Raw genomic sequence first — 21204 nt, 5'->3', positions numbered from 1 at the left:
CCCCTGCTGCTGAATTTGAAAGTGAAATACGCCAAACATCAAACTCCAAACACCAACTCATCTGGCAAATGCCCTTATGAAAATGTATAACATGCATCAAGAGTTTGCTGCGAATCAATCTGCAACGAAGTTCACTGGCTTGATCATTGGGAATCAACTATGGAACGGTGCACAAAAGTGCATTGTTTTAATTTTTTTTTTCGCTTCGTTTGAATAGTATGCTATGCAGTCTAAACCGTCTGACTACAGCATGAGGCTACAGATAAGCAAGATCGCAGGAGATGATCAATGTGTCAAGGCTAGTAAATAATAGTTGATAATGATTCCGAAAGCCGAAGTTGCCTCCAAGCTTCCGCGGTATTGAGCTAGCCGCGTTCATGGTGCAAACCGGCGACCGTAACAACTTCACGCTTTCAGCTTTGGTTTTGGAGTCAGTCACTGGACACAATTTCTCGGACACGCCCCTATATGCTACCAGTCAGAGCATCTTCGTGCAATTGAATAAGCCCACTAGAATGATGACTGCCATGATTTGACCTGCTTTCAAGTTTTGCCATAGACACATTTTCCCAGTCTCGCCCCCTACCCGTTATCATTCGCCGCGGGAACAAAACCTCACGCATCGACTTCACAACATAGCCTACCCGCCACTTCAGCGCATACTTACTACGAGACCAAAACCTACAGACCGGCAAAATGGCGGAGCCTCCAGCGAAACGTGCACGGAGACCCGATAGCTCTACAATGTGGGATCAAGATGACAGGAGAACACGCTCGCCCGAGCCCGAGTTAGACTACACCCGAAGCCCGCGGCGGGAGCATGGAAAGGAGCAAGGCCGGCGCGATGGACCCAGAGATGATCGAAGATACCGCTCTCGCTCGAGGGACCGGAGAGACAGGCGGCGCGATAGGAGCAGGTCAGGCGATCGTCGGGATCGTGATCGAAGGGACCGAGACCGTGACGGGCGAGGTACGAGGGAGAGAAGTATCAGCAGGGAGAGGTATCATGGTAAACGAGGTATGTGGCTCGCTGAACCCTATCCAGCCGGTAACGTGTTTAACTTGGTGCTACAGGCTATCCATCCAAGGGAGACAGATATCGGTCCCGATCCCCTGTCCGGAATGGCAACAGAGACAAATCCAGGACGCCACCCCCAAGAGGCCCCAGGGCCGACCGTAATCCTGATCGCAGAGATCCCCGAGCACAGGCGAACGGTGTCGCGGATACAAAATCGCGACATGGCCGGCCTCGGGATGAGACCGAGATGGATATCGACGATGCCGCCGACGATGACGATTTCGAAGAGATGATGCGGCGGAACATGGGCTTTACAAGATTCCGGAGCACGAAAAACACGAAGGTCCCCGGAAACAATGTGTATGGCGTTCGGAAGGAGAAAAAGACGGAGTACAGACAGTACATGAACCGTATAGGAGGATTCAACAGACCGCTCAGTCCGTCGAGGCAGTGATCTCCATCGCAGATCTTCTTCCCTCATAAAGATTTTCTTATCTGCTGTTACCTACAAGCCATCTCCTCACTCACATCTTTTCTATCTTCTTGTCATTGCTTTTATTATTGGGTGATATCATTGTTTTTGTTCCCCTTGTCGCAACATGCATTGCTGGAGTAAGATTACGGGTGGCCTTTGCTTTTTCGAACTTAAAAACCAGGCGAATGAATATTGACTTACTTAAATCTGCCTGCACTTTATAGACGGGTTTAATTGAAAATCAAGTAATTCAAGCCTCTTATCGGCGCCCAGTAAGCGCTCGGGAACACATGACGGGAGTGACGTAGGTGCTCTTAAGAAGCCCTCTCCACCCCCCTCTTCTGGTTCTTTCCCCTGAACCACGGACATATTCCTGCGATAGAATCGCCAATCGTGGCTTCACTAAGGATTATAGGCTCTAGATTTGCGCCATATCGCAGGATGTCCACCAGCAGCGAGCGCCGTGAGATTGTCATTGTGGGTATGTTCATGGTTCAGTAGATCTACCCCGCACGACTGATGCGACTTTATGCTAACAGCTTGTTTTCAGGCGGTGGTATCATCGGATGCTGCTCAGCTTACTACTTGACACGCCATCCGTCCTTTGACCCATCTCGCCACTCAGTGACTCTCATTGAAGCAACCGAGATCGCAGGAGGAGCGTCGGGAAAAGCTGGGGGTCTGCTGGCTTTATGGGCATATCCGAGCAGCATCGTGCCGCTGAGTTACAAGTTGCACGCCGAATTGGCCAAGGAGCATAATGGCAAGGACCGATGGGGGTATCGTGAAGTCAACTGTGGGCAGCTGATCATTGACGGTCGACGACTGCCTGAGAAGAAAAAGCAAAGTGGGGGTAAATCAGAAGAGTCCGTGTCGCTGCAGAAACGAAGCGCCGCTGCCTTGGAGAAGCTGAAGTCTGCTCGAGTGCCGAAAGACTTGGATTGGATTGAGCCTGAGCTTGTGAGAGGCTATGAGAGCATGAGCGATCCTGGGGAGACAGCTCAAGTCCATCCTTACCTTTTTACCACTTCCATCGCTAAATTAGCCGAGGAAAGTGGCGCAAAGATTACCCTGGGATCGGTTACTGGCATCAACTACTCCGAGGACGCTGTCCAGTCGGTGACCTATACTGATAAGAAGACCGGGGAATCGCAGACTATCTCCGCAACTGATGTTATTGTTGCTGCAGGTCCTTGGACGAGGACCGTTCTGCCGGAAGCACCCATCACAGCGACTCGTGCCCACAGTGTTGTGATCCGTCCCCAACAACCGGTCAGCGCATACACCCTGTTCACCAACATTGCGCTTCCGGCCAACTTCGATCCAACCAAGCCCTCTCGTCCAGATGTGGCAAGTCCGGAGATCTACGCTCGTCCGGACGCCACTGTCTACGCCTGTGGTGAGGGTGATCAAACTGTTCCCCTGCCTCCGACGTCCGCCGAGGTCGAGGTTGACGAGGTGCGATGCCAAGAGATCATCAACCAGGTGGGCAGTATATCTGATCGCCTTCGCAATGGAGACATCTGCGCGCGACAGGCTTGCTACTTGCCAAATGTGGCTGCTGCCCGCGGAGGCCCCATGATCGGCCACACGGGCACGAAGGGATTGTATCTAGCCGCTGGTCACACCTGCTGGGGTATCCAGAATGCGCCTGGCACCGGTAAACTCATCAGCGAGTTTGTCTTCGATGGGGAGGCTAAAAGCGCACGCATTAGAGCGCTTGACCCAAGAGAATACTTTTGAAGGGAGTATAGATACATAGAAGCCGAAGAAAGTGAATACGTCCTTAATTGCCTTCTTCTATATATACTCAGTATGTCTTTTGCTCAGACTGCAGAGGTACAGTACAGTACTAGCGCAGGTACGTCGTAGACTACCGTGGCCCAGCGGCCGCGGCACTGCGGAGCTTGGGCCACGTAAGTTGCGGAGCGGAAGAGCGGCCGATGCTCCTGCGGATTAAATGACAGATAGTTATTTCACATTGCGTACCACCACCACCACTACTCACTCTTAAAGGAAGAAGCTTTATCGATTTAGGCTTCTTCCCATGACCAATCCCTATCCGTGAGACTTGCAAATTCTCATTCGATGCTTTCTCGGGAAAATGCATCTCTCTAAACTTCCATTGCTGCTAGCGCCGTTACTCAATGCCGCTACGGTGCTCTCCGACCAAGCTCCAGCAGATGATCTATCCGTCTTGACCAACGAGGTTGCAAGGGCCAACAACCAATCTCTACTATGGGGTCCCTACAAGCCGAACCTGTACTTCGGGGTCCGCCCTCGAATTCCCAACAGCTTCTTTGCCGGGCTGATGTGGGCCAACGTGGACAACTATGCCACGGCACAGCAGAGTAAGTTTCGCAGTGAGAAGGGCGATTGGGGTGCACATATACTGACTTGTCCAAAGACTTTAGGCACACATGCGAACAGAACGAGGGGATGGCCGGGTACGGCTGGGACGAGTACGACATTCGGAAGGGTGGCCGCCAGACAATCCACGACGAAGGCAATGCTCTCGACATGACGATCGACTTTATCAAGGTCCCCGGTGGACAGCATGGAGGCAGCTGGGCTGCTCGTGTGAAGGGTGTTCCCCGCGAGAATGGCTCCCCCGATCAGTCAACGACAGTTGTTTTCTACACTGGGCTGGAGGGACTCGGAAACCTGGGCGTGACCACTGAATCCGAGGACTCCCGCGGCTTCGAAGGCGACGTGAAGCTTACGGGCTATACCTCGGACCTTGGTGCTTTCTCGGTTGATGTCACTGCTGGTCCCGCAAGCAATGATCACCCTGAAAATGACCACCCATCTTATGATGAAAAGCCCCTGGACCGTACACTGGTGTCTAGCTTGGCTTTGAACCCGGAACAATTGTGGCAGACGAAAGGTAGACATTCTCCATTGGTGGAAACGCTTTCGCGCTTTAGAGAATGGGTACTGACATTGTGGTAGTGATTTTGTTCTCCAAGATGAAGGAAGAGGTTGATGCTGCTATTGAGAAGCACGGCCAGGAGAACCCCCCGCCTGCTTCTCAAATCTTCACGATCAAGAACGAACCCGGCGATGGAAATATTCACCTCGTGCAGAAGGTCTTCAAGGGCGCTTTTGAGGTTGATAACCTGAAGAAGAACTCTTACGGTACCTAGTTGCTAACTTAAGCCAGTTTGATATTCTCTTCTCGTCCGGATCTTCACCGCTACCGTTGACATGTGAGAAAAAAACAAACCCACAAGCTCTAATGACTATCAACTAATGATTTACACTAGCGGACATCTTGACTGAGCAGATTAACACAGCATCCCTCGCCTTCTCTGATAGATTCGAGAAGATCCATCCTCCGCAAGCTCCGTTTGACACTGCGGAATATCTACAGTTCTCCAAGTCAATGTTGTCTAACCTTGTCGGTGGCATTGGTTACTTCCATGGTACAGATATCGTTGATCGATCGGAGGCGCCTGAGTATGATGAGGAGAATGAGGGATTCTGGGAAGAGACTGCAGAAGCCAGAAGTCGGGCTCGTCCTGTACTCGAAGGACCCAAGACCCTCTTTACTTGCGTTCCTTCCCGCCCTTTCTTCCCTAGAGGTTTCCTTTGGGACGAGGGTTTCCACTTGATCCCTGTTGTTGATTGGGACATGGATCTAGCGTAGGTTTTCACGACTCTCAATCGCCTCGACTCCATACTCCAGACCGACAATGCTAACAGACGTGTAGACTCGAAATCATCAAGAGTTGGTTCAACCTCATGGATGAGGATGGCTGGATTGCTCGGGAGCAGATTCTCGGCTCGGAAGCTCGCAGCAAAGTTCCGCCCGAGTTCACAATCCAGTATCCTCATTATGCCAACCCTCCGACTCTCTTCGTCATTCTGGAGGCTTTTGTCGATAAGCTCGATGCTAAGAAGAATGCTTCTGTCAACCGGCCGTCTGACTATGAGATCACCGAGGGCCTCAACTCGGCTTTCGTTGAGACTCCAGAGTTGGGCGACGCTTATATGCGCTCGATCTACCCTCTGCTCAAGAAGCACTACTTCTGGTACAGGAAGACTCAATTTGGAGACATTAAGTCCTATGACCGGGAAGCATTTTCAACCAAGGAAGCATACCGCTGGCGAGGAAGGTCTGTTCAGCACATTTTGACCTCGGGCTTGGATGACTACCCTCGGCCTCAGCCTCCCCACCCCGGCGAACTGCATGTCGATTTGATTAGTTGGATGGGTATGATGACCCGTGCCATTCGTCGTATCGCCGAGGCACTTGGAAATGAAGAGGATGCCGAACAGTTCAAGAACTACGAGATCGCTATCACGCGGAACATCGACGATCTGCACTGGGACGATGACGCGCAGACCTACTGCGATGCCACCATTGATGAATATGAGGAGAGCGTTCATGTGTGCCACAAGGGCTACATCTCGATCTTCCCCTTCTTGACTGGAATGCTGGGCACTGACAGCCCTCACCTGAAGGCTGTTTTGGATCTGATTGGGAACCCGGAAGAACTCTGGAGCGACTATGGCATCCGTAGTTTGAGCAAGAAGGATGAGTTCTATGGCACTGACGAGAATTATTGGAGAAGTCCCATCTGGGTCAACATCAATTACCTCGTGGTCAAGAACCTCTACGTAAGTCAATATCGCCCGACCGAACTGACACAGGAAGCTGATCGTTTTCGCGCAGGATGTTGCAATCAAACCTGGTCCCCACAGCGAGCAAGCCCGTGAGCTGTATTCCAATCTGCGGAAGAACTTGGTTGAGAATGTCTTTAGACAGTGGAAGGCAACTGGCTTTGCTTGGGAGCAGTACAACCCCGAGACTGGACAAGGGCAGCGGACACAGCACTTCACCGGCTGGACAAGCATGGTTGTGAAGATCATGTCCATGCCCGATCTGCCCGCCAACGGAGCAAAGGGCCACGATGAATTGTAGACGTAGAGCGATGAGGATATCTTGATGTGATATACAATAAGATAGCAAGCTTTCCAAACGACTGTACAGTGTTACTTATTCAAAAACTCCTGACTCCTGGTATGCGAGTAGACTGCATGCTCAATGGCGGCGACGGTCAGAGAAATCCCTGTCTCTTGGGTCTGCGCGATGACGATCGTCTCGACGTTTCCTGTAATCTTCGCGGGTCCTCTCTTTACTTCGCGAGCGCGATCGTCGTCTTCTAGGATCGCGATCCCGCGACCTGGATCGCGACCTGTGTCGGTGACTGCGAGGATGACGGTCATCCTCATCACGATGTCTGCGGTGCCTACGCTCCCGGTCTCTGTCCCTATTCCTCTCCCTCTCCGATGCTCGATCCCGCCTCCGCTCTCTGTCAGGACTGCGGCTATGTCCACCTCTCCGTCTCCGACTGGGGCGCGGGTCAGCATCCCCTCGAGATGAACCGTAGCCAGGTCCCTTGCCAGCCTCGTCACCCCCTTCTTTATCCGCAGTTTCGGACGGGCCACCGAGTGGGGTCAAGTTGGCATTCTCCGACGCCTTAGCGGGGACAGGCAGTCCCAAAGCTCGCGCCATCGCCTCTTCCTCAGCCTCTTTGACCCGTTGTTTCTCCTCGCGGTCCTTCCTTGCTTGATCCTCATCGTCCGCGTCGCCTTTAGCATACCATGTCAGATCCTTGCCCTGCTGCCAACGACCGACAGGAGCCATGAGAGAATGTCCCAGGTAGTTTTCGCGATGCGAGGAGTCCTTGACATCGGACCATTTGAAGTCGCCGCGGCCGCCGCTAGGAGGATGGCGCTGTCAGTGCTGTGTTCTGCGGTCATGTTCGGACACGAGGTTCGGGTGCAGAGGGATTAAGGGGGTAGGAAGTGTAAGAGGACTCACCGGCTGCCTTCCTTGCGAACACCTGCGACCAGATCCATTCTGGCGGTATCTTGGTTGCAGTAGAGAACTCTTGCCTCCTGATGAGAGAGTGGTAGCTGTACAGTACAGTAACGTATGAGGGAATGAGTTGCGGGCAGGGAAAAGCGGCGGGAGATCGCTGGGTGGCCCGTGCACGCGCTCAGCCCCGAGGCGGCGAATCATCGGATTGGGTTGGCTGACCTCATAATGGATTGGATTGGACTGGCAACATGGATGAGAACTGCCAAAATGCGAAAACCACTTTAGCTCAAGCGATGCATGTAAGTTATCTATCTAGTCAGCTCAAAGAGAAGTTCTTTTACTTCCTGTCGTGTCTTGCAGATCCCCCTCTTCCTCCCCCGAGTATGCTCAAACCTCATTACACGGAGTCGCAAGAGCGCAAAGTATCTCTCCTCCGTGTGATGTCACCGGAGACTCAATCCAAATACCCCTCGGCTTCTTTTGCTGGTATTGACAGTTTCTGTCCGCACTTATCACAATCATCTTGCCCCGATCCCTTCAGCCGCTCTCGATCTGCCACGCGAATGGTGGCACACCCGGAGACTCGCTTTGACGCTTACTGAGTGTCTGCTTTCGGCGGTCTCAAGTGTCACCACAATCTGTGTGTTTTCTCACCAGAATGGCGTTCAGCAGCGATGTCGGCAACAAACCACTCAAGGCCCGTTCACGCGAAGGTCTGCAGCTTAGACCCTTGAATGTTGAGAAAGGAACAGATAGAGTATGTGGTCATTCCTAGTCTCCTAGCTAGCGTCGCTGTGTTTTTTTTTTTTTTTTTTTTTTTTTTTTCGTTCAGTTGTTGTCGATCTGACTGCTGACCTACTTTCTAGTATTCTTCGTATGTATCTGATTTTCAGATCCCACCATCATGGTATGACTGAGCCGAGACTGAACTGGTTTGCAGTGCGAATGATATCTATCCCCCACAGACAGCGACATGGAGAAACAATCTGGTAAACCATCGATCTTATTCCGTCGTCTAATTGGGTCACTAACACTCGTGGAAAGATTGCGCTGTCGCAGCGTCGCAATCTGCTTTTTGTCGCCTACAACCATCAAATCTACGTCTGGCAACCCGCAGGGTCTAATCAGACGCTCGGTAACAAGCCTGAGATGATCATCACCCCAGTCATGCGAGAGCCCGATGCTGAGGGCTATATCCTACCGTCATCTCCTCATGCCATCAACAACATCCTCGTCGATGACTTGGGCCGTGAGGAGGTGTTGTTACTTGTCACTGACTCGGGCAACGTCTGCGGTTATCGGGTTGAGGCTGTGTACTCAGCGCTGAAGCGAGCGGAGGAGGGCAACGAGAGTCGGCCCCTCGATGGTTCACAGGTCGACCCGTTCTTCGCCGAATATGTTGAAGCCAGCGCCTGGGGCTTGGCCATTCATAAGTTCGCCCGTCTCATCGCCGTGACCGCGAATACAGGCCAGGTCACGGTTTTTGCCTTCGCTCTGGTCGATTCTACCTCGGACAAGAGTAGCGAGTCTGAGTGCGATCCGGAGGAAGAGGATGATCTTGCCGACTACGGTCAAACCTGGCTGCAAATCAGAAGCGGGGAGCAGTTGGCCCAGCTGCGGCAGTTGATGCCGCACAAACATCGAACGCGGAATATCCGGTTGACATACACAGGCCATTTTGCCAATATCCCTTCGGTTGGCTTCTTGAACTGTGATCTCGACCCCAATGGGATGTGGATGGTCAGCACGGATATCGACAACAAGCTTCTCGTATGGAAAATCTGGGAAAGTCTCGGTCCCTTCAACGTCTACCACTTCAACGACGTCTCGTTCAAGTCGTTTCCGGAATCATTGCACCTAGAGTAGGTAAATGATCTACATGCTGCAATAGGGCTCTCTCTGACTAATGGGTGTAACAGAGAGCGTGGTTGGGCGGTACTCGCTTTGGACCCTCGGAGCTTCCATTTGCTGAAGTCTCCGGAAGAAGCATGCGGCGGTCCCCCTCAACGGCGCGTCAAAAATGGCCAAGCAGTATACGACCTGACACGAATGAATAGCAAAATCCCAAAGGCTTCTCAGATATACAATTATTTTCCGCCTGCGCCCAAGATTGAACCGGAACAGCCGCTGCTGCCCGATATCTTCGGACCAGACTGTCGTATCAACAGATCTCATAAAGCCTATCACAATCTCATCACAGATAGCTCACAAGGGACCCCGCGTTGGAGTCAAAGCGATGACTCGATTGCAGAGCTCCGACGACTGAACGTTCCGTCTGCAGCTATTCGACCTTTAGACTCGGCTGATGCGTCCAGCTACCGCGCTGTAGACGGCTCTGTCTTTGAGGACAATCTGAGCCAGGACAGCTTATCTGACACGGAGATGAGTACGGGACCCCTTGACACCCAAGATCAACAGAATGACGGCACGCCTTTCCCTCCCGGTCAGGCCCCGTTGACAACGCCGGAATTTCTCCAATTCGCGCTTCTCGAAGCACTTGGCGGTGATGCTCCCGGAGCCGAGTATAGTGACGATGACATGGAAGACTACTCCGAATCCGAAGATGACTGGCACGGCGAGCGGTATTACACTGGTCTGGATGATGCCCAGTCAGACGAAGCGTCTGCGATGGCAGCCCGATACCAAGTCTTTGACCGTACGTCTGAACCTGCTCTAGTCCCCAACCAAGATACAGTCGCTAACACTTGCGTAGCGCCCATGAGCTCCAATTTCCCAATCCTCCACTTTTCCCAAACCGACATTCGCCTAATCCCCCACCCCTTCGCCACTCACGCGAAGGTCGTGTGCGGCGAACCTCTACGGCAACCCTTCACACATCCCATTGTCTCCATCCGGTCCTGCGATCGCTTCAACATGGTCAAGTATATTCCCGAGCACGGAATCGTCGTCGCGGCGTCTCAAAAGGGGCGTGCGGCCATCATAGCCCTCACCGAGTCCGAGGCGACGGGACAATCCTTCCGCGTCGATTGGATTGTCCCCTTTGAGCATCAAGAGAAGTATGGCGACCGTCCTCTGATACCCCTCTTGGGCATGACCGTTGGTCCGGTGCAGGGATTCGAGATGCCTCCGGACGTGCCTTATATTCCACGTGACGTGAGGAACAACGACCTCACGTTTCGATATAAGCATTCAAACCTCAGCATGAGCCCTCATGAGCAGCCGGATCCTGCTTTGGTCACGGAGAGACGAGCGAGTAGCACATCGCAGCCTCCCAGACGCAATTCCACACTCCGCCCGAGACCTTCTCACCATCACCAACTGAGGAGAAAATGGTCTGCTGTTCACGGGCACGATTCACATCATTCTACCGCGTCCGCCCCCACTGCGTCTGAAGATCCCACGTCAAACTCTACTTCCATAATACCCCAGGCCTCAATCTCACCTACCTCCTCCACGACTACTCAACGACCATCCAGATCATCGTCCAGCACCCCCTTTACCCTTCCTGAATGCCACGCCCTTGCTACTCGCGCCTACTACCCCGAAGAAAGCTGGCGAGGATGGAACCCCTCTCGACGGTACCGGTTAATGCTCATGTACGCCGACCACACGCTGATGAGCTACGAGTTCTGGTACAGCTGGAGCACGGCGGGAGAAAGTAGTGGGACGGGGGAGGATGAAGTGGACGAGGTATTGTTTGTGTAGGTTTAGTTTTCTGCAGTACATTATTCCAACCTGTCTGAATATGTGAAGAATGAGGAAACTGAATGAAATGATTTTACACCGGGACTCTTTTAAGCTTGGACTACCAACTCAACCAGGCGAGGCCTTGAGTAAGGGGTTCTCTCACCGATCTCACGAGGAGACCTGTGGAAAGGGGGGTGGGAACTAGATGGTGTAGATGGAGCTGGAAGCTCATTTGGAAGTCAGAAAGGGGAGCATAACACAGACATGATGAAGCAACTAGTATGATCTCCGTGAAGATACTCTCCGTTAACCAATTTGACCCAACTAACATACTGCAGTGAACCTAACTGAAAACAGAAAGCCTGCCACAAACAACAAAGACCACAAGCCCCTCCCTCCCGAGCAAGTGCATCTCCCCAGCACTGAGCTGTACACACCAGCAATCGGCGACAAACCAAGCTCCCACGAACCGAACCAACCAAAGTCACCAAGAACCCCCCGCCAGTCAGCCACTGCCGGTCTCCCTAAGCTCCCCAAACCGCTGCACAATCCCCTCATACGCCTCCCTCCTCTCCTCCCCCGCCTCCTCCATCATCCACTCCTCCCCCGGCCCTAGCTCGGGATACACCCACCCCCCCAAAAACGCCCTACACCGATCCAGCAACGCCATCCGCCCCCGCGCCGGCAACCCCGGCATCACCATCAAGTCGGCGTGGACATCGAAAATCTCCGCCACGCGCGCGTCCAGCGGCAGTCGCCTCCACACATTCTGATACCGGTAGCCGTAGAGGTGGTGGAACCTGCGACGCCAGCGGCGGGCGCGCGGCGGGTCCTCGATCTGGCGGGCGGCGATCAGCCACAGGTCGAGCTCGATGCTGCCTCCGGAGCCTGCTGCTGGCGCGGCGTCACGGCCTCGGGCGTCGTCGGCGAGCCCGTCCAGGACCTGGATCCGGGTTAGGAGTGGCTGGAGCGGGTCCGCTAGGGTCTCGAGGTGGTTGGCGTGCTGGGCGAGGGTGGTGAGCGCGTGGTCGGTGGCTTGGGCGAGGTGGTCGAGGGCTTGTTCGAGGGCTTGCATGCGCCGGCTCTGCTGCGTGAGGGTGCGCTGCAGGGCGCGGATGTTGGTGCGCTGCCGCTGCATTTTTGCGGTGGTATGGGTTGGGTATGGGTTGGGTATGGGTTGGGTATGGGGAATGGGGGTTTGGAAGGGTTGGGGCTGGGCTGGCTGCCTTCGGATGGATGGATTGTTGCGTGAAGGGTGGGACGGTTGAATGGTCGGTTCTGTGGGCTGGAGGAGATGGGGGTCGTCAGGCTTTGTTACTTTACAGATATGGTGGGGTCTTACCTCGTCAGGCGGTTGTTTCTTATGGTGATGATATTGCTGGGCCCTGGCTGACTTGACAAGTACCCGTTGAGAGGATAGCTGAGGGGATAGCAGGTCGAGTCGAGGATGACGGCCGGGCTGATGCCTGATGAAGGTGAAAGAAGGAGGAAAGAAGGGGGTGTGTGAAGATGATAAAAGAAGAGATGGAGGTGGACATCGTTGGAGGAAGAGATGTGCACAAGACGTGATCTCATCTTAAGAAAAAGAGTAGGCTTCTAAGTAGTCAAATGAAATCCCCAAGATCCCGAAATCATGCTAGATAGTGTATGGTACATCGCCATCCTTCGAGAAAAGGTCTCCCATTATAACTCTCTAGATGTTACTTGGCAATGCATCCTGGGAGATTGAAGCTTTGTTGACTGACAAATAAGATTTATAGTTCTATCTCGCAATCCAAAACGCAGTTGAAACTATCAGAACTTCTATTGTGCACGCTCATCTCCAGCCGGCGGGCATTTCTCACATGGTGATTAGTAACATCCTTTTAAGTTATTTTGCTTGAAAGACCTTTCTGTTGATGATAAGAACTACACGTTAAAGACCACGTTATAAAGCTTCTGAAACTTATTTCCCACCTCATGCTAATGTAGGCAACCCGATAAACTTTATACAGCACCCACTGAAAGATCCCTAGTGACCCGTCTGTCGAATTGGTAATCTGAATTATTCAAGGCTGGAAGTACTGGACATATTATTATTGCGCTGTAAGTAAGTACTGCACCCTATTATCAACAAAACCTTTGGCTATCTGGAAACAAATGAACAGCTGTGTTGAGCGCTGGATGTTCCAAGGGCTACCTGCCCTGTTAGTGTGGCTCCAACTATTTGCCCTAACTGCGTGTTGGTGGCTTGGGAGATAATCACGACCACTCTGAAGTAGGAGAGAAATTTCCTTGATTCAAGTACTTATCCAGTAGGCAGATAATATAACTTCCACTACATAATAGGTTTATAACCTACATGCCTAGACCGAGGAGCTAAGTACCCGATAGTCAGGGCCTGGCAGTAAAGACAGTCAGTCACCCAGGAAAAACTATCCTTTGACATAATGCGAGAAGAAGTTGAAGTGCAATAGATTGAAATTGCTTTATATCAATTACAGCTCTGTGCGGAGGTGGAGCGTGTATGATCGTGCATATCAAAAAGCAATGGCAGCAAAGGCGGTGACTTTGCGATCTTTGAGGACCTTGGGGGTGAGACCCAGCCGGCGAGGATCTTGTGGGTAAACCTGCTCAATCTTCGACCAATGGACGTATGTTATCGGCTTCGCAGCCCTACGAGGCTTAAAGTGTCGTGGAGGATGCTTATTCAACTCTATCTGAACCTCTATCTATGCTTGTATACATATTGCATACCGTCCCATCGTGCAAATGGTGGTACTACATACTAGTAGTATCACACCTGCTCTGCTGCCAAAATGTTAAGTCTTGGCTTAGCGTTCCGGAGAATTGTTTGCCCTTCATCCAGGTTTCGCTAACCAAATAATAGGCTTATATAAGCCGCACTCATCACGGCGTTTGGAAGGGAAGTTATTCATTCTGGAATAGTGATTGCCAGCACTCGCCTTCACATCACTTGTAGACTGCTGACATGCGACCTAGTTGGTTTCAATTATCTGTGTAGTTTCAAGTGCTTGGATAAAGTAGGCCTTCAGTAGTCCGATGAGGAGCATTATTGCTTGTGATACTACAAACTCAAGTGCTAGGAACAAAACACTCCATACTGCATTCTTACCTTTTGCCATTCCATGCCAGAGACTTCATTGAAGCAGAATTTGGCCTTCTTTGTTATGAAGACTATTCCGAACACAAATAATAAAGACATGAAAAACCAAAACAATAAACTACGCAAGCACGAAGATATCCGGGGCTTGTCCGAGTGAAAAACTCATTATTTCCTACTATCTCTCATGGCACGAACAAGAGCGACGAGTTCCCCTCAAACTCATGGGATTTTACAACCAGATTATGTAAATTGTGTGGTCGTGATATCTAAGTAAATGATGTAGAAGAGGGGCCAGCACCGCTACTTGCGAAGGTTTCCACCCGAATCCGCCAATTACTGAGCAGCAGTCACAACAGCCCCGGATTTATGCTCTCGCCACTCAGAAGCTTCCAAACACGAGGAGCAAGTTCGCGCTAGTCAAGCTAGAAAGACGTTGGATTGTGCGGCCTGACTTCTATCTTTCTCAAGCACGCTCCCTCTCTACTAGGTACTTGACCAGTATAGGCCAAACTTGAACTCAGCCATGGCATTACACTTGACTCAGTCCCAGCGTTTGCAGCTGGTGATACTGATTTCCCTGTCTTTCTTCATTGCAGAGATCTCTGGTAGCAAATGCAGCACAGCCCCCAACTGGCGACCGAATTCTGACTATTGATCATCTAGTTGGATTCTACACACGGTCTCTTGCCCTCGTCGCAGACGCCTTCCATTATGTGCCAGCCCTTGCCCCCCCTCTCTCGTCCTCGCGGTACGCTCGGAGGCTAATATACCCTCTAGTTGAATGATCTGATCGGATTCATTGTTGCATTCACTGCTCTGAAGGTGACAGGCACCGCCCGCAAAACTCGGAGTTCTTCGTCTCTAACAGTACTATCAAAAACCAGATCTCAGCCAAGACAGATTCACCTCAGGACCTATCTTTTGGCTGGCAGCGGTCTCGGCTCCTCGGTGCGTTCTTCAACGGGGTCTTCCTTCTCGCACTCGGGATCAGTATCTTCCTCCAGTCCATCGAACGCTTTGTCTCCATTCAAGGTGAGTGCACATCTCCCTATACTGACATTCCACAACCCTACTGACACAGACTGCAGTCGTGGAACAGCCCAAGCTGGTGCTTATCATCGGCTGCGTGGGGCTTGGTCTCAATCTCATTAGTGCGTCATTCCTTCACGGTTGGTGTTGGCTCTTCTACTTGTGTTGCTCGCTCCTCGACTCATGTCCATCCTTGCTGTCTCCCAGAGCACGATCATTCACACGGCGAAGTCCTCGGAGAAACGGAACTCCGAACGAATGCCGAAAGTGGCACAGAGCAGGTCAGGATACAGCCCATTCCACTAACTCTGTGGACACATTGCTGACCTTCGACCGCCCAGGTTTTCGCCCTACACGACAACCATCGTCACAACAATCTCCAACCATCCCAAAAGAGCTACGACCTTGGCATGCTCGGGGTCCTGATCCATGTGCTGGGTGACGCCGCCAACAATGTCGGGGTCATCATCTCGGCATTGGTAATCTGGCTTACCACGGACCCGGATCGCTACTACGCAGACCCAGCTGTTAGCATGGCTATCGCCATCGTCATTCTCACAACTTCCGTCCCATTAGGTCCGTATCCCTCCTAAACCCCCCAGAAACCCGGTGTCTCAGTTCAACTCACCAACTGCTGTAACCTGATTAGTGCGAAGCGCGGGCAAAATCCTCCTTGAAAGTGTTCCCAGCGGGATCAACCTTGACGACATCAGACATGATCTCGAGACGGTGCGTAGCGTTCAGAATACCTTGTTTCCCCGCCTCTCTCAACGGCTGACCGTTCGGATGCGGAGACCATAGATCCCGGGCGTCCTCTCTGTCCACGAACTGCACGTTTGGCGACTGAACCAAGAGAAGGCCTTGGCATCGGTCCATGTTGCGGTCGCCAAAGAGACCGTGTCCGAGTTCGTCCAGATCGCCAAGACCATGAGCGATTGCTTCCACAGCTATGGGGTCCACTCGGTGACCGTGCAGCCCGAGCTGGGGTCGGCGGACCCCGTGCCTGCCGCGCCGATGAGGACGGCGGGCTATCGGGGCGATGGGTCCCAGCTGTGCCAGGTCAAGTGTGGGACTACGTCCTGTGAGCTGTTGACGTGCTGTGGTTAGGTCAGAAGGCTCTCTGGCGCATATCGTCCGCTGAAGGGTAGTCAACACGAACAGGGGCACGTCAGTACGGGCTAGACCGCTTGCGCCTCTTATGGCTGACGGCGATTCGTTTGTTGACTTGCACTTCCCTGTTCGACCAAGCCATTCACTATCTCCCCTCTCCCTGTATCTAGATTAATATGACCCATACACTCCCTGCAACCCCTAACTACCGTTCTGCTTCTCTGCTTCTCTGCATCAGACAATAAAATCTCTAACCGAGATCCGGTGGATCTCGATCCTCCCAGCGTTCAGCTCTTCCGGTTGCTGCCATGGGCAAGGCATGCGAGAAAGGCCCGCGGCAGCCAGGGCCCCCTACCTACCTATCCCCAATTGCTGCCCAGGCAAAAGCAAACTCAGTACTAGCTGGGATCTTGCATCACTTTCGGCCCAAAAGAAAAATACCCGAGCTCTATCTACCCGTCAATGCATTCCTCGGGCAAGTGCACAGATTCCCCCCCCCTCTATTCAGATGTATTGTGACGTCAGTAAGTAGAAACTCCCGCACACTACCCCGGCTACATAATTCACCTTCCGAGAGAACAGGTCATTCGCGAAGCCGGTCGCTATTTCTTTCCCAGAGCCAGGTTGGCTTGGAATCTGCGGTGATACTTAGGAAGAAAGAGCATGCAGAGAATAATACAACCTATTACAACGCTGTGGAAGAAGAAGTAAATGCCCGTTCCACCGTGGTTGGATTAGAGGTTGGGGCAGAGATAATTGCCGTATAGTACAGTACAGTACATTCATAGAGGATTTGTAAATGCTAGTGATTGGAACTGATGAGAGGAGGTGAAAGAAAAAACAAGAAAGAAGGAACAGAGAAGGGTAGAAAGGGGAGATATGAACAAAAAGAAAAATGAAACTCCCTCGCCCGGAACAAGGCTCTCCCGCCATTTGTCCTAAATCCCAAACAAACTCACTCTGATCAACTGCCAAACGCATCCTCAATGGTCTCGAGACACAACAAGGCGCGGACCTCTGGTTCCAACTCATGCATCCTTGACGCTCGGTCTGCGGGCGAGAGATCGGCGAGAGGCGAATCGACCAGCTTGTGAAGGGTGGCTGCCGCCTTGGCCGGGAACAGAGCCGTGATGAGCTCACGAAGGGAAAACGCATTTCCCATCCGATCTCGAAGCGGCTTCATTGCGCGGGCCCCGGAAAGATGATCCACTTCGTACACCAGTTCGATCTTCTTCTTGCCCATTCCCACTGTCAATGTCAGGGAACTTAAGAAGATCCTGCCAACTTCCGCGGGCCATGCACCAAAAGGAGCATCCGGGGGAGCCGCCGGGGGACCACTGGTGGGACTACCAGATAGAACACTAGTGGGACCATCGGGGGGAACACCAAACAGACCATTAGAGGAACTATCGGGGGAACCACTGGTGAGATCACCAAACAGACCACCAGAGGGACCATCGGGGGGACCACCAAACAGACAATTAGGACAACCGTTGGGGAGACTACCGAACGGAATATTGGAGCAGGGGGGCCACCAAACAGACCACCCAAGGGACCATCCGGAGGAACACCGGGGTGACTATTTGAGGAATCCTCGGAGGGGGCACCGATGAGACCACCGAACCCACCATTAGAGGGACCATCCGGGGAACCATCAGAGAGACCACTGGGGCAATCACCCGAAAGACTACCGGTGAGAATATTCTCAACAGAAACGCGAGGGTCGTGATAGCCACCTGTGGATGGGACGAGGTCCAAAACAACCGGCGGGCCGTGCGGCGCACTGGCCCACTTGTAGGCCTGGTCGTCGAGCTGGACCTCCAACTCCACCCGTGGGTCCCCACCATGCCACAGGAAGAGGGCAAAGAGCGGCAGCAGCCGCTGCTTCTCATGCCACGCGGTGCCCATGCCGAGGGCCTCGACGAGGAAGAACTCCCAGTGCGTCAGGTCCCGGGCCGTCCCCGCAATCACCTCTTCGCCGCTTGGCTGGTCCAGCGACAAACCATGTCGCCAGTACAGGCCCAGGAGCTCGATGAATCCCGCGGCCGCGCGGGGGAGTTGTCTTTGGGCCGACCCAATGGCGTTGAGGGTGAGCGCGCTGAAGGGCACGCTTCGCGTCAGCCAGCTCGCGGAGCCTTCTCCGGCTGGGAGAAGAGGAAGAAGATCGCTGCCGCGCCAAGGGATCCCGCTGTACGCCGCCAGGACGGGAAATACGGAAGGAAACATCAAACGGATCGGTCTGCGAAGACCAGGGTCTGGAGTCCAGTCAGTGGTGTTCTCGTTGCGGAGCAGCAGCGGGGGAGCCCGCGGTTTGCCGACCAGCCGACAGTCCAGCCACAGATTGAGGTCGTAGTCCTCGGGCAGGGCGGCGCCGATGATGCGAGCCACGGAGGCCAGAAACCCAAAGAGTCGTTCCGGCCGCTGCGGAGGGATCTGCTGCGCCACAAACGTGTCCAACAGAACTACGGTGTCATTGAAAATCATGTAGAAGTCGCGGGCAGACTGCGTCATGCTCGAGTCCATCGCAGTAGACCCCCACGGACAAGAAATATGCAGATCCACCCGCGGGAGATCTTCCTGGCAGGAGGGTGTCAACGTGGCACAGAGATCAGCCAGCATCGTCTGACACAAGGCATCGAACGCATCGTGCCCCTTGGGGAAGGCGGCAAATCCAGCAACGAGATCCGCGTTCTGGGAGAGGTAATCGAAGGCGGACCGTGGGTAAACACGACCACGATGGTTCTGTCTATTTGTTTCGCGTGGATCTCGAGCAGGCCATGGCAATGGCGGTTAATCATGTCCTTGGCCTTGATCAATCGTGCCCGGGGATCATCCGGGCTGTTTCCCGCGGGGGACAAAGTGCAATTGCGAGTAAAATATGGGTCCTGAAGATATTCAGAAAGAAACGAGAAGCGAGACAAGGGCCATGGTCGACGGCAGAGAAGCACCATCTGGAGCAGGGCAAATGCCCAGGTCGTCCGCATGTCGCGCATCGACGCCAGGATATTCTGGAAGAGGTCATCCAGGCTCTGAGGCAGGGAGTCGACCGCATTGACCAGGTCGCGTGCGTTATACCCATCTTTCACTTTGTCTGCAAGTCTCCGGGGAACCAAGGCGGCCCACAACAAGACACCCTCCGAACGCTCCGCAATGTACCATTCCAGATAGGCCCGCCATCGCGGGGTGTCGATAGTGTCGTAGTTGGTGATTTTCGTTAGTCGATCATGCACCACGGCGAGAATATCGGGGAAAGTCACATCCTGGAGACGCAACGTGGCGGATGGTTCCAGCGTTCTGTGGATATCCTGGTCCTCCCGGCTCGAGACGCAGATCTTCACGCCGTGAGGCCTGAGCTGCGCCCACTCCTTCAGGAGCAGGCACAGATCTTTCTGGTAACCCATGAACTCATCAATACCGTCAACGAAGATGACCAGGCGGTGATTGATGTAGATATCGTCAAGGGTACGCAGCGTAGTGAGAGCGCATTGCACCTGGGAGGGATTGAGTTTTTCATCTTCAGTTCGGAGATCGCCCTCCCACTCCTGCGGAAAGATGATTGGTATCAGCTCATGGGCCTGACCGAGAAGCGAATGCAACAGCCCTCTACAGAAGTCGCGCATGGCCCCCTCAGACTGCGCGTTGGGCTTGAAGATGAAGAATTTCCCCAGGAGCATCGTCTTCGGGCTGGACCAGGCCTGCAGACGCCCGTGCATGTTGTCCGATAAAACTTCATGAGAGTTGGTTTCCCAGCGCCGGGCTTCCCGGTCATATGGAAGATCCCCTGACCCTCCCTGAGCCAGGTCAGAAAGGCCTCGCGCGCTTGATACTGGAGGGGGCTATCGTCCAGGGGCACATCGGCATCGATGAGCCACCGGAAGCTGTTCGCTTCAGCGTCTGCCAGGCTTTCATAGCGGGTATGCATGCCGTCGAAGGCCAATCGATTCAGAATCGAGAGGGCCCGCACCTGGGCACCATCTTGGACCATCCGCGTCCCGATGGCTTGCACCCCCTGCCGGATCCGATTGCCTATCCCAAGTAGGAGACCCAGGTCGTGGATGTGGCGAGCCATTTCGGAGCCGAGCGTGGAAACCTCCGTGGTGAGAGACTCTAGTCTGGCCGCATAAATCCTGTCGCTCCGCTTGATATCATCTAGCCTTTGTTGGATTTTCGCGCTAGAAAGTCGCAAAGAGGGGCAACTTAGCATTATTCAAAGTGTACAGTACTACCAGAAGCTGCTCCCCGGGGGTTTCGTTCTTTCCTCTTACCTCTTTGTTGTAGTGACAAACGATGTAAGCTCGTCTCCGCACTGGCTGAGCCTAACTTCGAGCTTCTTTTTGGCGCGGCTCTTCCACTCGTTCTTGCAAAACATCTTGCCTTTGCCTCCTGCGTTTTGTAGCTTATCTAGCATGGATTGGAGTTGGTTCGAAGCGGCATTGCACTCGTTGCAGAGGACGTGCAGGATCCGTTCTTCATCCGTGAGCGGGTTATCGCCGGTCACTGCTCACTCCTGCAGACACTTAACCATTCCCGTCAGGACGTAGATCTCCTTCTGAAGTCTCTCGTTGTCAGCTATCTTTCCGGTCTCGTAGATCTCCAGGGCTAGCTTGATCAACTTGATTAGGAAGAGCAAGAAACTGAGGGTGATGTCGGCTAAGTTGGCGATGGATAGGCCCTCCATTGTAGCGGAGCCGACAAGCGTCAAGTGCTGTCAACGACAAAGAAGTTAACCTGATGAGTGAGGCAGATGTAGGAGCAGAGTGAAATTATTGATATCATGTTGTGCGGTCAGAGACGGAGGGGGAGGGGGGTAGATAATAAAATTTCTCTACGACTGCAGAAAGGGAATCACCCTCCAGCTCTCTTCGTGTGTGTGTGTGTGCGCGTGTGTGTGCGTCTCAAGCAAAAGTGAGACTTTCAAAATCTATAGAATTGGTCAGAATTTGGAAAATGAGAGACATACCTCGTATAAGAGCTGGGGGGGGGGGGGG

The 21204-nt window shown here is 53.1% G+C and overlaps 9 protein-coding genes across 9 annotated transcripts; 6 read left to right on the top strand and 3 right to left on the bottom strand.

Annotated features, from left to right (window-relative positions):
- Positions 1-409: 409 nt before the first annotated feature.
- Positions 410-1717, top strand: BO95DRAFT_447218 (SNUT3/LISCH7 family protein). The gene is made up of 2 exons (XM_025587565.1): positions 410-1018; positions 1075-1717. The coding sequence occupies exons 1-2, from the start codon at positions 697-699 to the stop codon at positions 1470-1472; spliced, it is 720 nt and encodes a 239-aa protein (XP_025437660.1). The 5' UTR covers positions 410-696; the 3' UTR covers positions 1473-1717.
- Positions 1718-1855: 138 nt separating this feature from the next.
- Positions 1856-3279, top strand: BO95DRAFT_423247 (NAD(P)/FAD-dependent oxidoreductase). The gene is made up of 2 exons (XM_025584622.1): positions 1856-1974; positions 2044-3279. The coding sequence occupies exons 1-2, from the start codon at positions 1935-1937 to the stop codon at positions 3234-3236; spliced, it is 1233 nt and encodes a 410-aa protein (XP_025437659.1). The 5' UTR covers positions 1856-1934; the 3' UTR covers positions 3237-3279.
- A 202-nt stretch (positions 3280-3481) lies between these two features.
- On the top strand, positions 3482-6482 carry cwh41 (mannosyl-oligosaccharide glucosidase). The gene is made up of 7 exons (XM_025584621.1): positions 3482-3844; positions 3901-4380; positions 4446-4603; positions 4657-4702; positions 4760-5138; positions 5207-6116; positions 6172-6482. Exons 1-7 carry the CDS (start codon positions 3598-3600, stop codon positions 6418-6420), a joined length of 2469 nt encoding a protein of 822 aa, XP_025437658.1. The 5' UTR covers positions 3482-3597; the 3' UTR covers positions 6421-6482.
- Positions 6188-7424, bottom strand: BO95DRAFT_398862 (MMtag domain-containing protein). The gene is made up of 2 exons (XM_025583811.1): positions 7324-7424; positions 6188-7222 (listed from the first exon to the last, which is right to left on the bottom strand). Exons 1-2 carry the CDS (start codon positions 7359-7361, stop codon positions 6541-6543), a joined length of 720 nt encoding a protein of 239 aa, XP_025437657.1. The 5' UTR covers positions 7362-7424; the 3' UTR covers positions 6188-6540.
- Positions 7425-7580: 156 nt separating this feature from the next.
- Positions 7581-8258, top strand: BO95DRAFT_276263 (uncharacterized protein). Its single transcript, XM_025581619.1, has 2 exons — positions 7581-8080; positions 8190-8258. Exon 1 carries the CDS (start codon positions 7617-7619, stop codon positions 7923-7925), a length of 309 nt encoding a protein of 102 aa, XP_025437656.1. The 5' UTR covers positions 7581-7616; the 3' UTR covers positions 7926-8080; positions 8190-8258.
- On the top strand, positions 7582-11073 carry BO95DRAFT_485680 (uncharacterized protein). The gene is made up of 6 exons (XM_025590418.1): positions 7582-8080; positions 8190-8197; positions 8264-8312; positions 8368-9185; positions 9243-9979; positions 10037-11073. Exons 1-6 carry the CDS (start codon positions 7982-7984, stop codon positions 10987-10989), a joined length of 2664 nt encoding a protein of 887 aa, XP_025437655.1. The 5' UTR covers positions 7582-7981; the 3' UTR covers positions 10990-11073.
- A 229-nt stretch (positions 11074-11302) lies between these two features.
- BO95DRAFT_507351 (uncharacterized protein) lies at positions 11303-12205 on the bottom strand (the record flags this gene model as incomplete). Its single annotated transcript, XM_025591248.1, has 1 exon — positions 11303-12205. A coding segment is annotated over one exon (729 nt), but the record flags the coding sequence as incomplete, so codon positions are not given.
- Positions 12206-14564: 2359 nt separating this feature from the next.
- BO95DRAFT_423236 (cation diffusion facilitator family transporter) lies at positions 14565-16213 on the top strand (the record flags this gene model as incomplete). The annotated part of the gene is made up of 9 exons (XM_025584620.1): positions 14565-14682; positions 14741-14790; positions 14855-14899; positions 14962-15109; positions 15166-15246; positions 15314-15387; positions 15448-15682; positions 15756-15835; positions 15908-16213. The coding sequence occupies exons 1-9, from the start codon at positions 14601-14603 to the stop codon at positions 16211-16213; spliced, it is 1101 nt and encodes a 366-aa protein (XP_025437653.1). The 5' UTR covers positions 14565-14600.
- Positions 16214-17180: 967 nt separating this feature from the next.
- BO95DRAFT_485678 (uncharacterized protein) lies at positions 17181-20894 on the bottom strand (the record flags this gene model as incomplete). The annotated part of the gene is made up of 6 exons (XM_025590417.1): positions 17181-17718; positions 17757-18907; positions 18949-19943; positions 20003-20388; positions 20482-20654; positions 20739-20894. The coding sequence occupies 6 exons, from the start codon at positions 20892-20894 to the stop codon at positions 17181-17183; spliced, it is 3399 nt and encodes a 1132-aa protein (XP_025437652.1).
- Between the last annotated feature and the right edge of the window lie 310 nt (positions 20895-21204).

The sequence above is a fragment of the Aspergillus brunneoviolaceus genome (genome assembly GCF_003184695.1).
Source record: "Aspergillus brunneoviolaceus CBS 621.78 unplaced genomic scaffold BO95scaffold_84, whole genome shotgun sequence".
Classification (NCBI taxonomy): Eukaryota; Fungi; Ascomycota; class Eurotiomycetes; order Eurotiales; family Aspergillaceae; genus Aspergillus; species Aspergillus brunneoviolaceus.
Note: the sequence above shows the minus strand (reverse complement) of the source record. Positions and strands in the feature narration are given on the sequence as shown.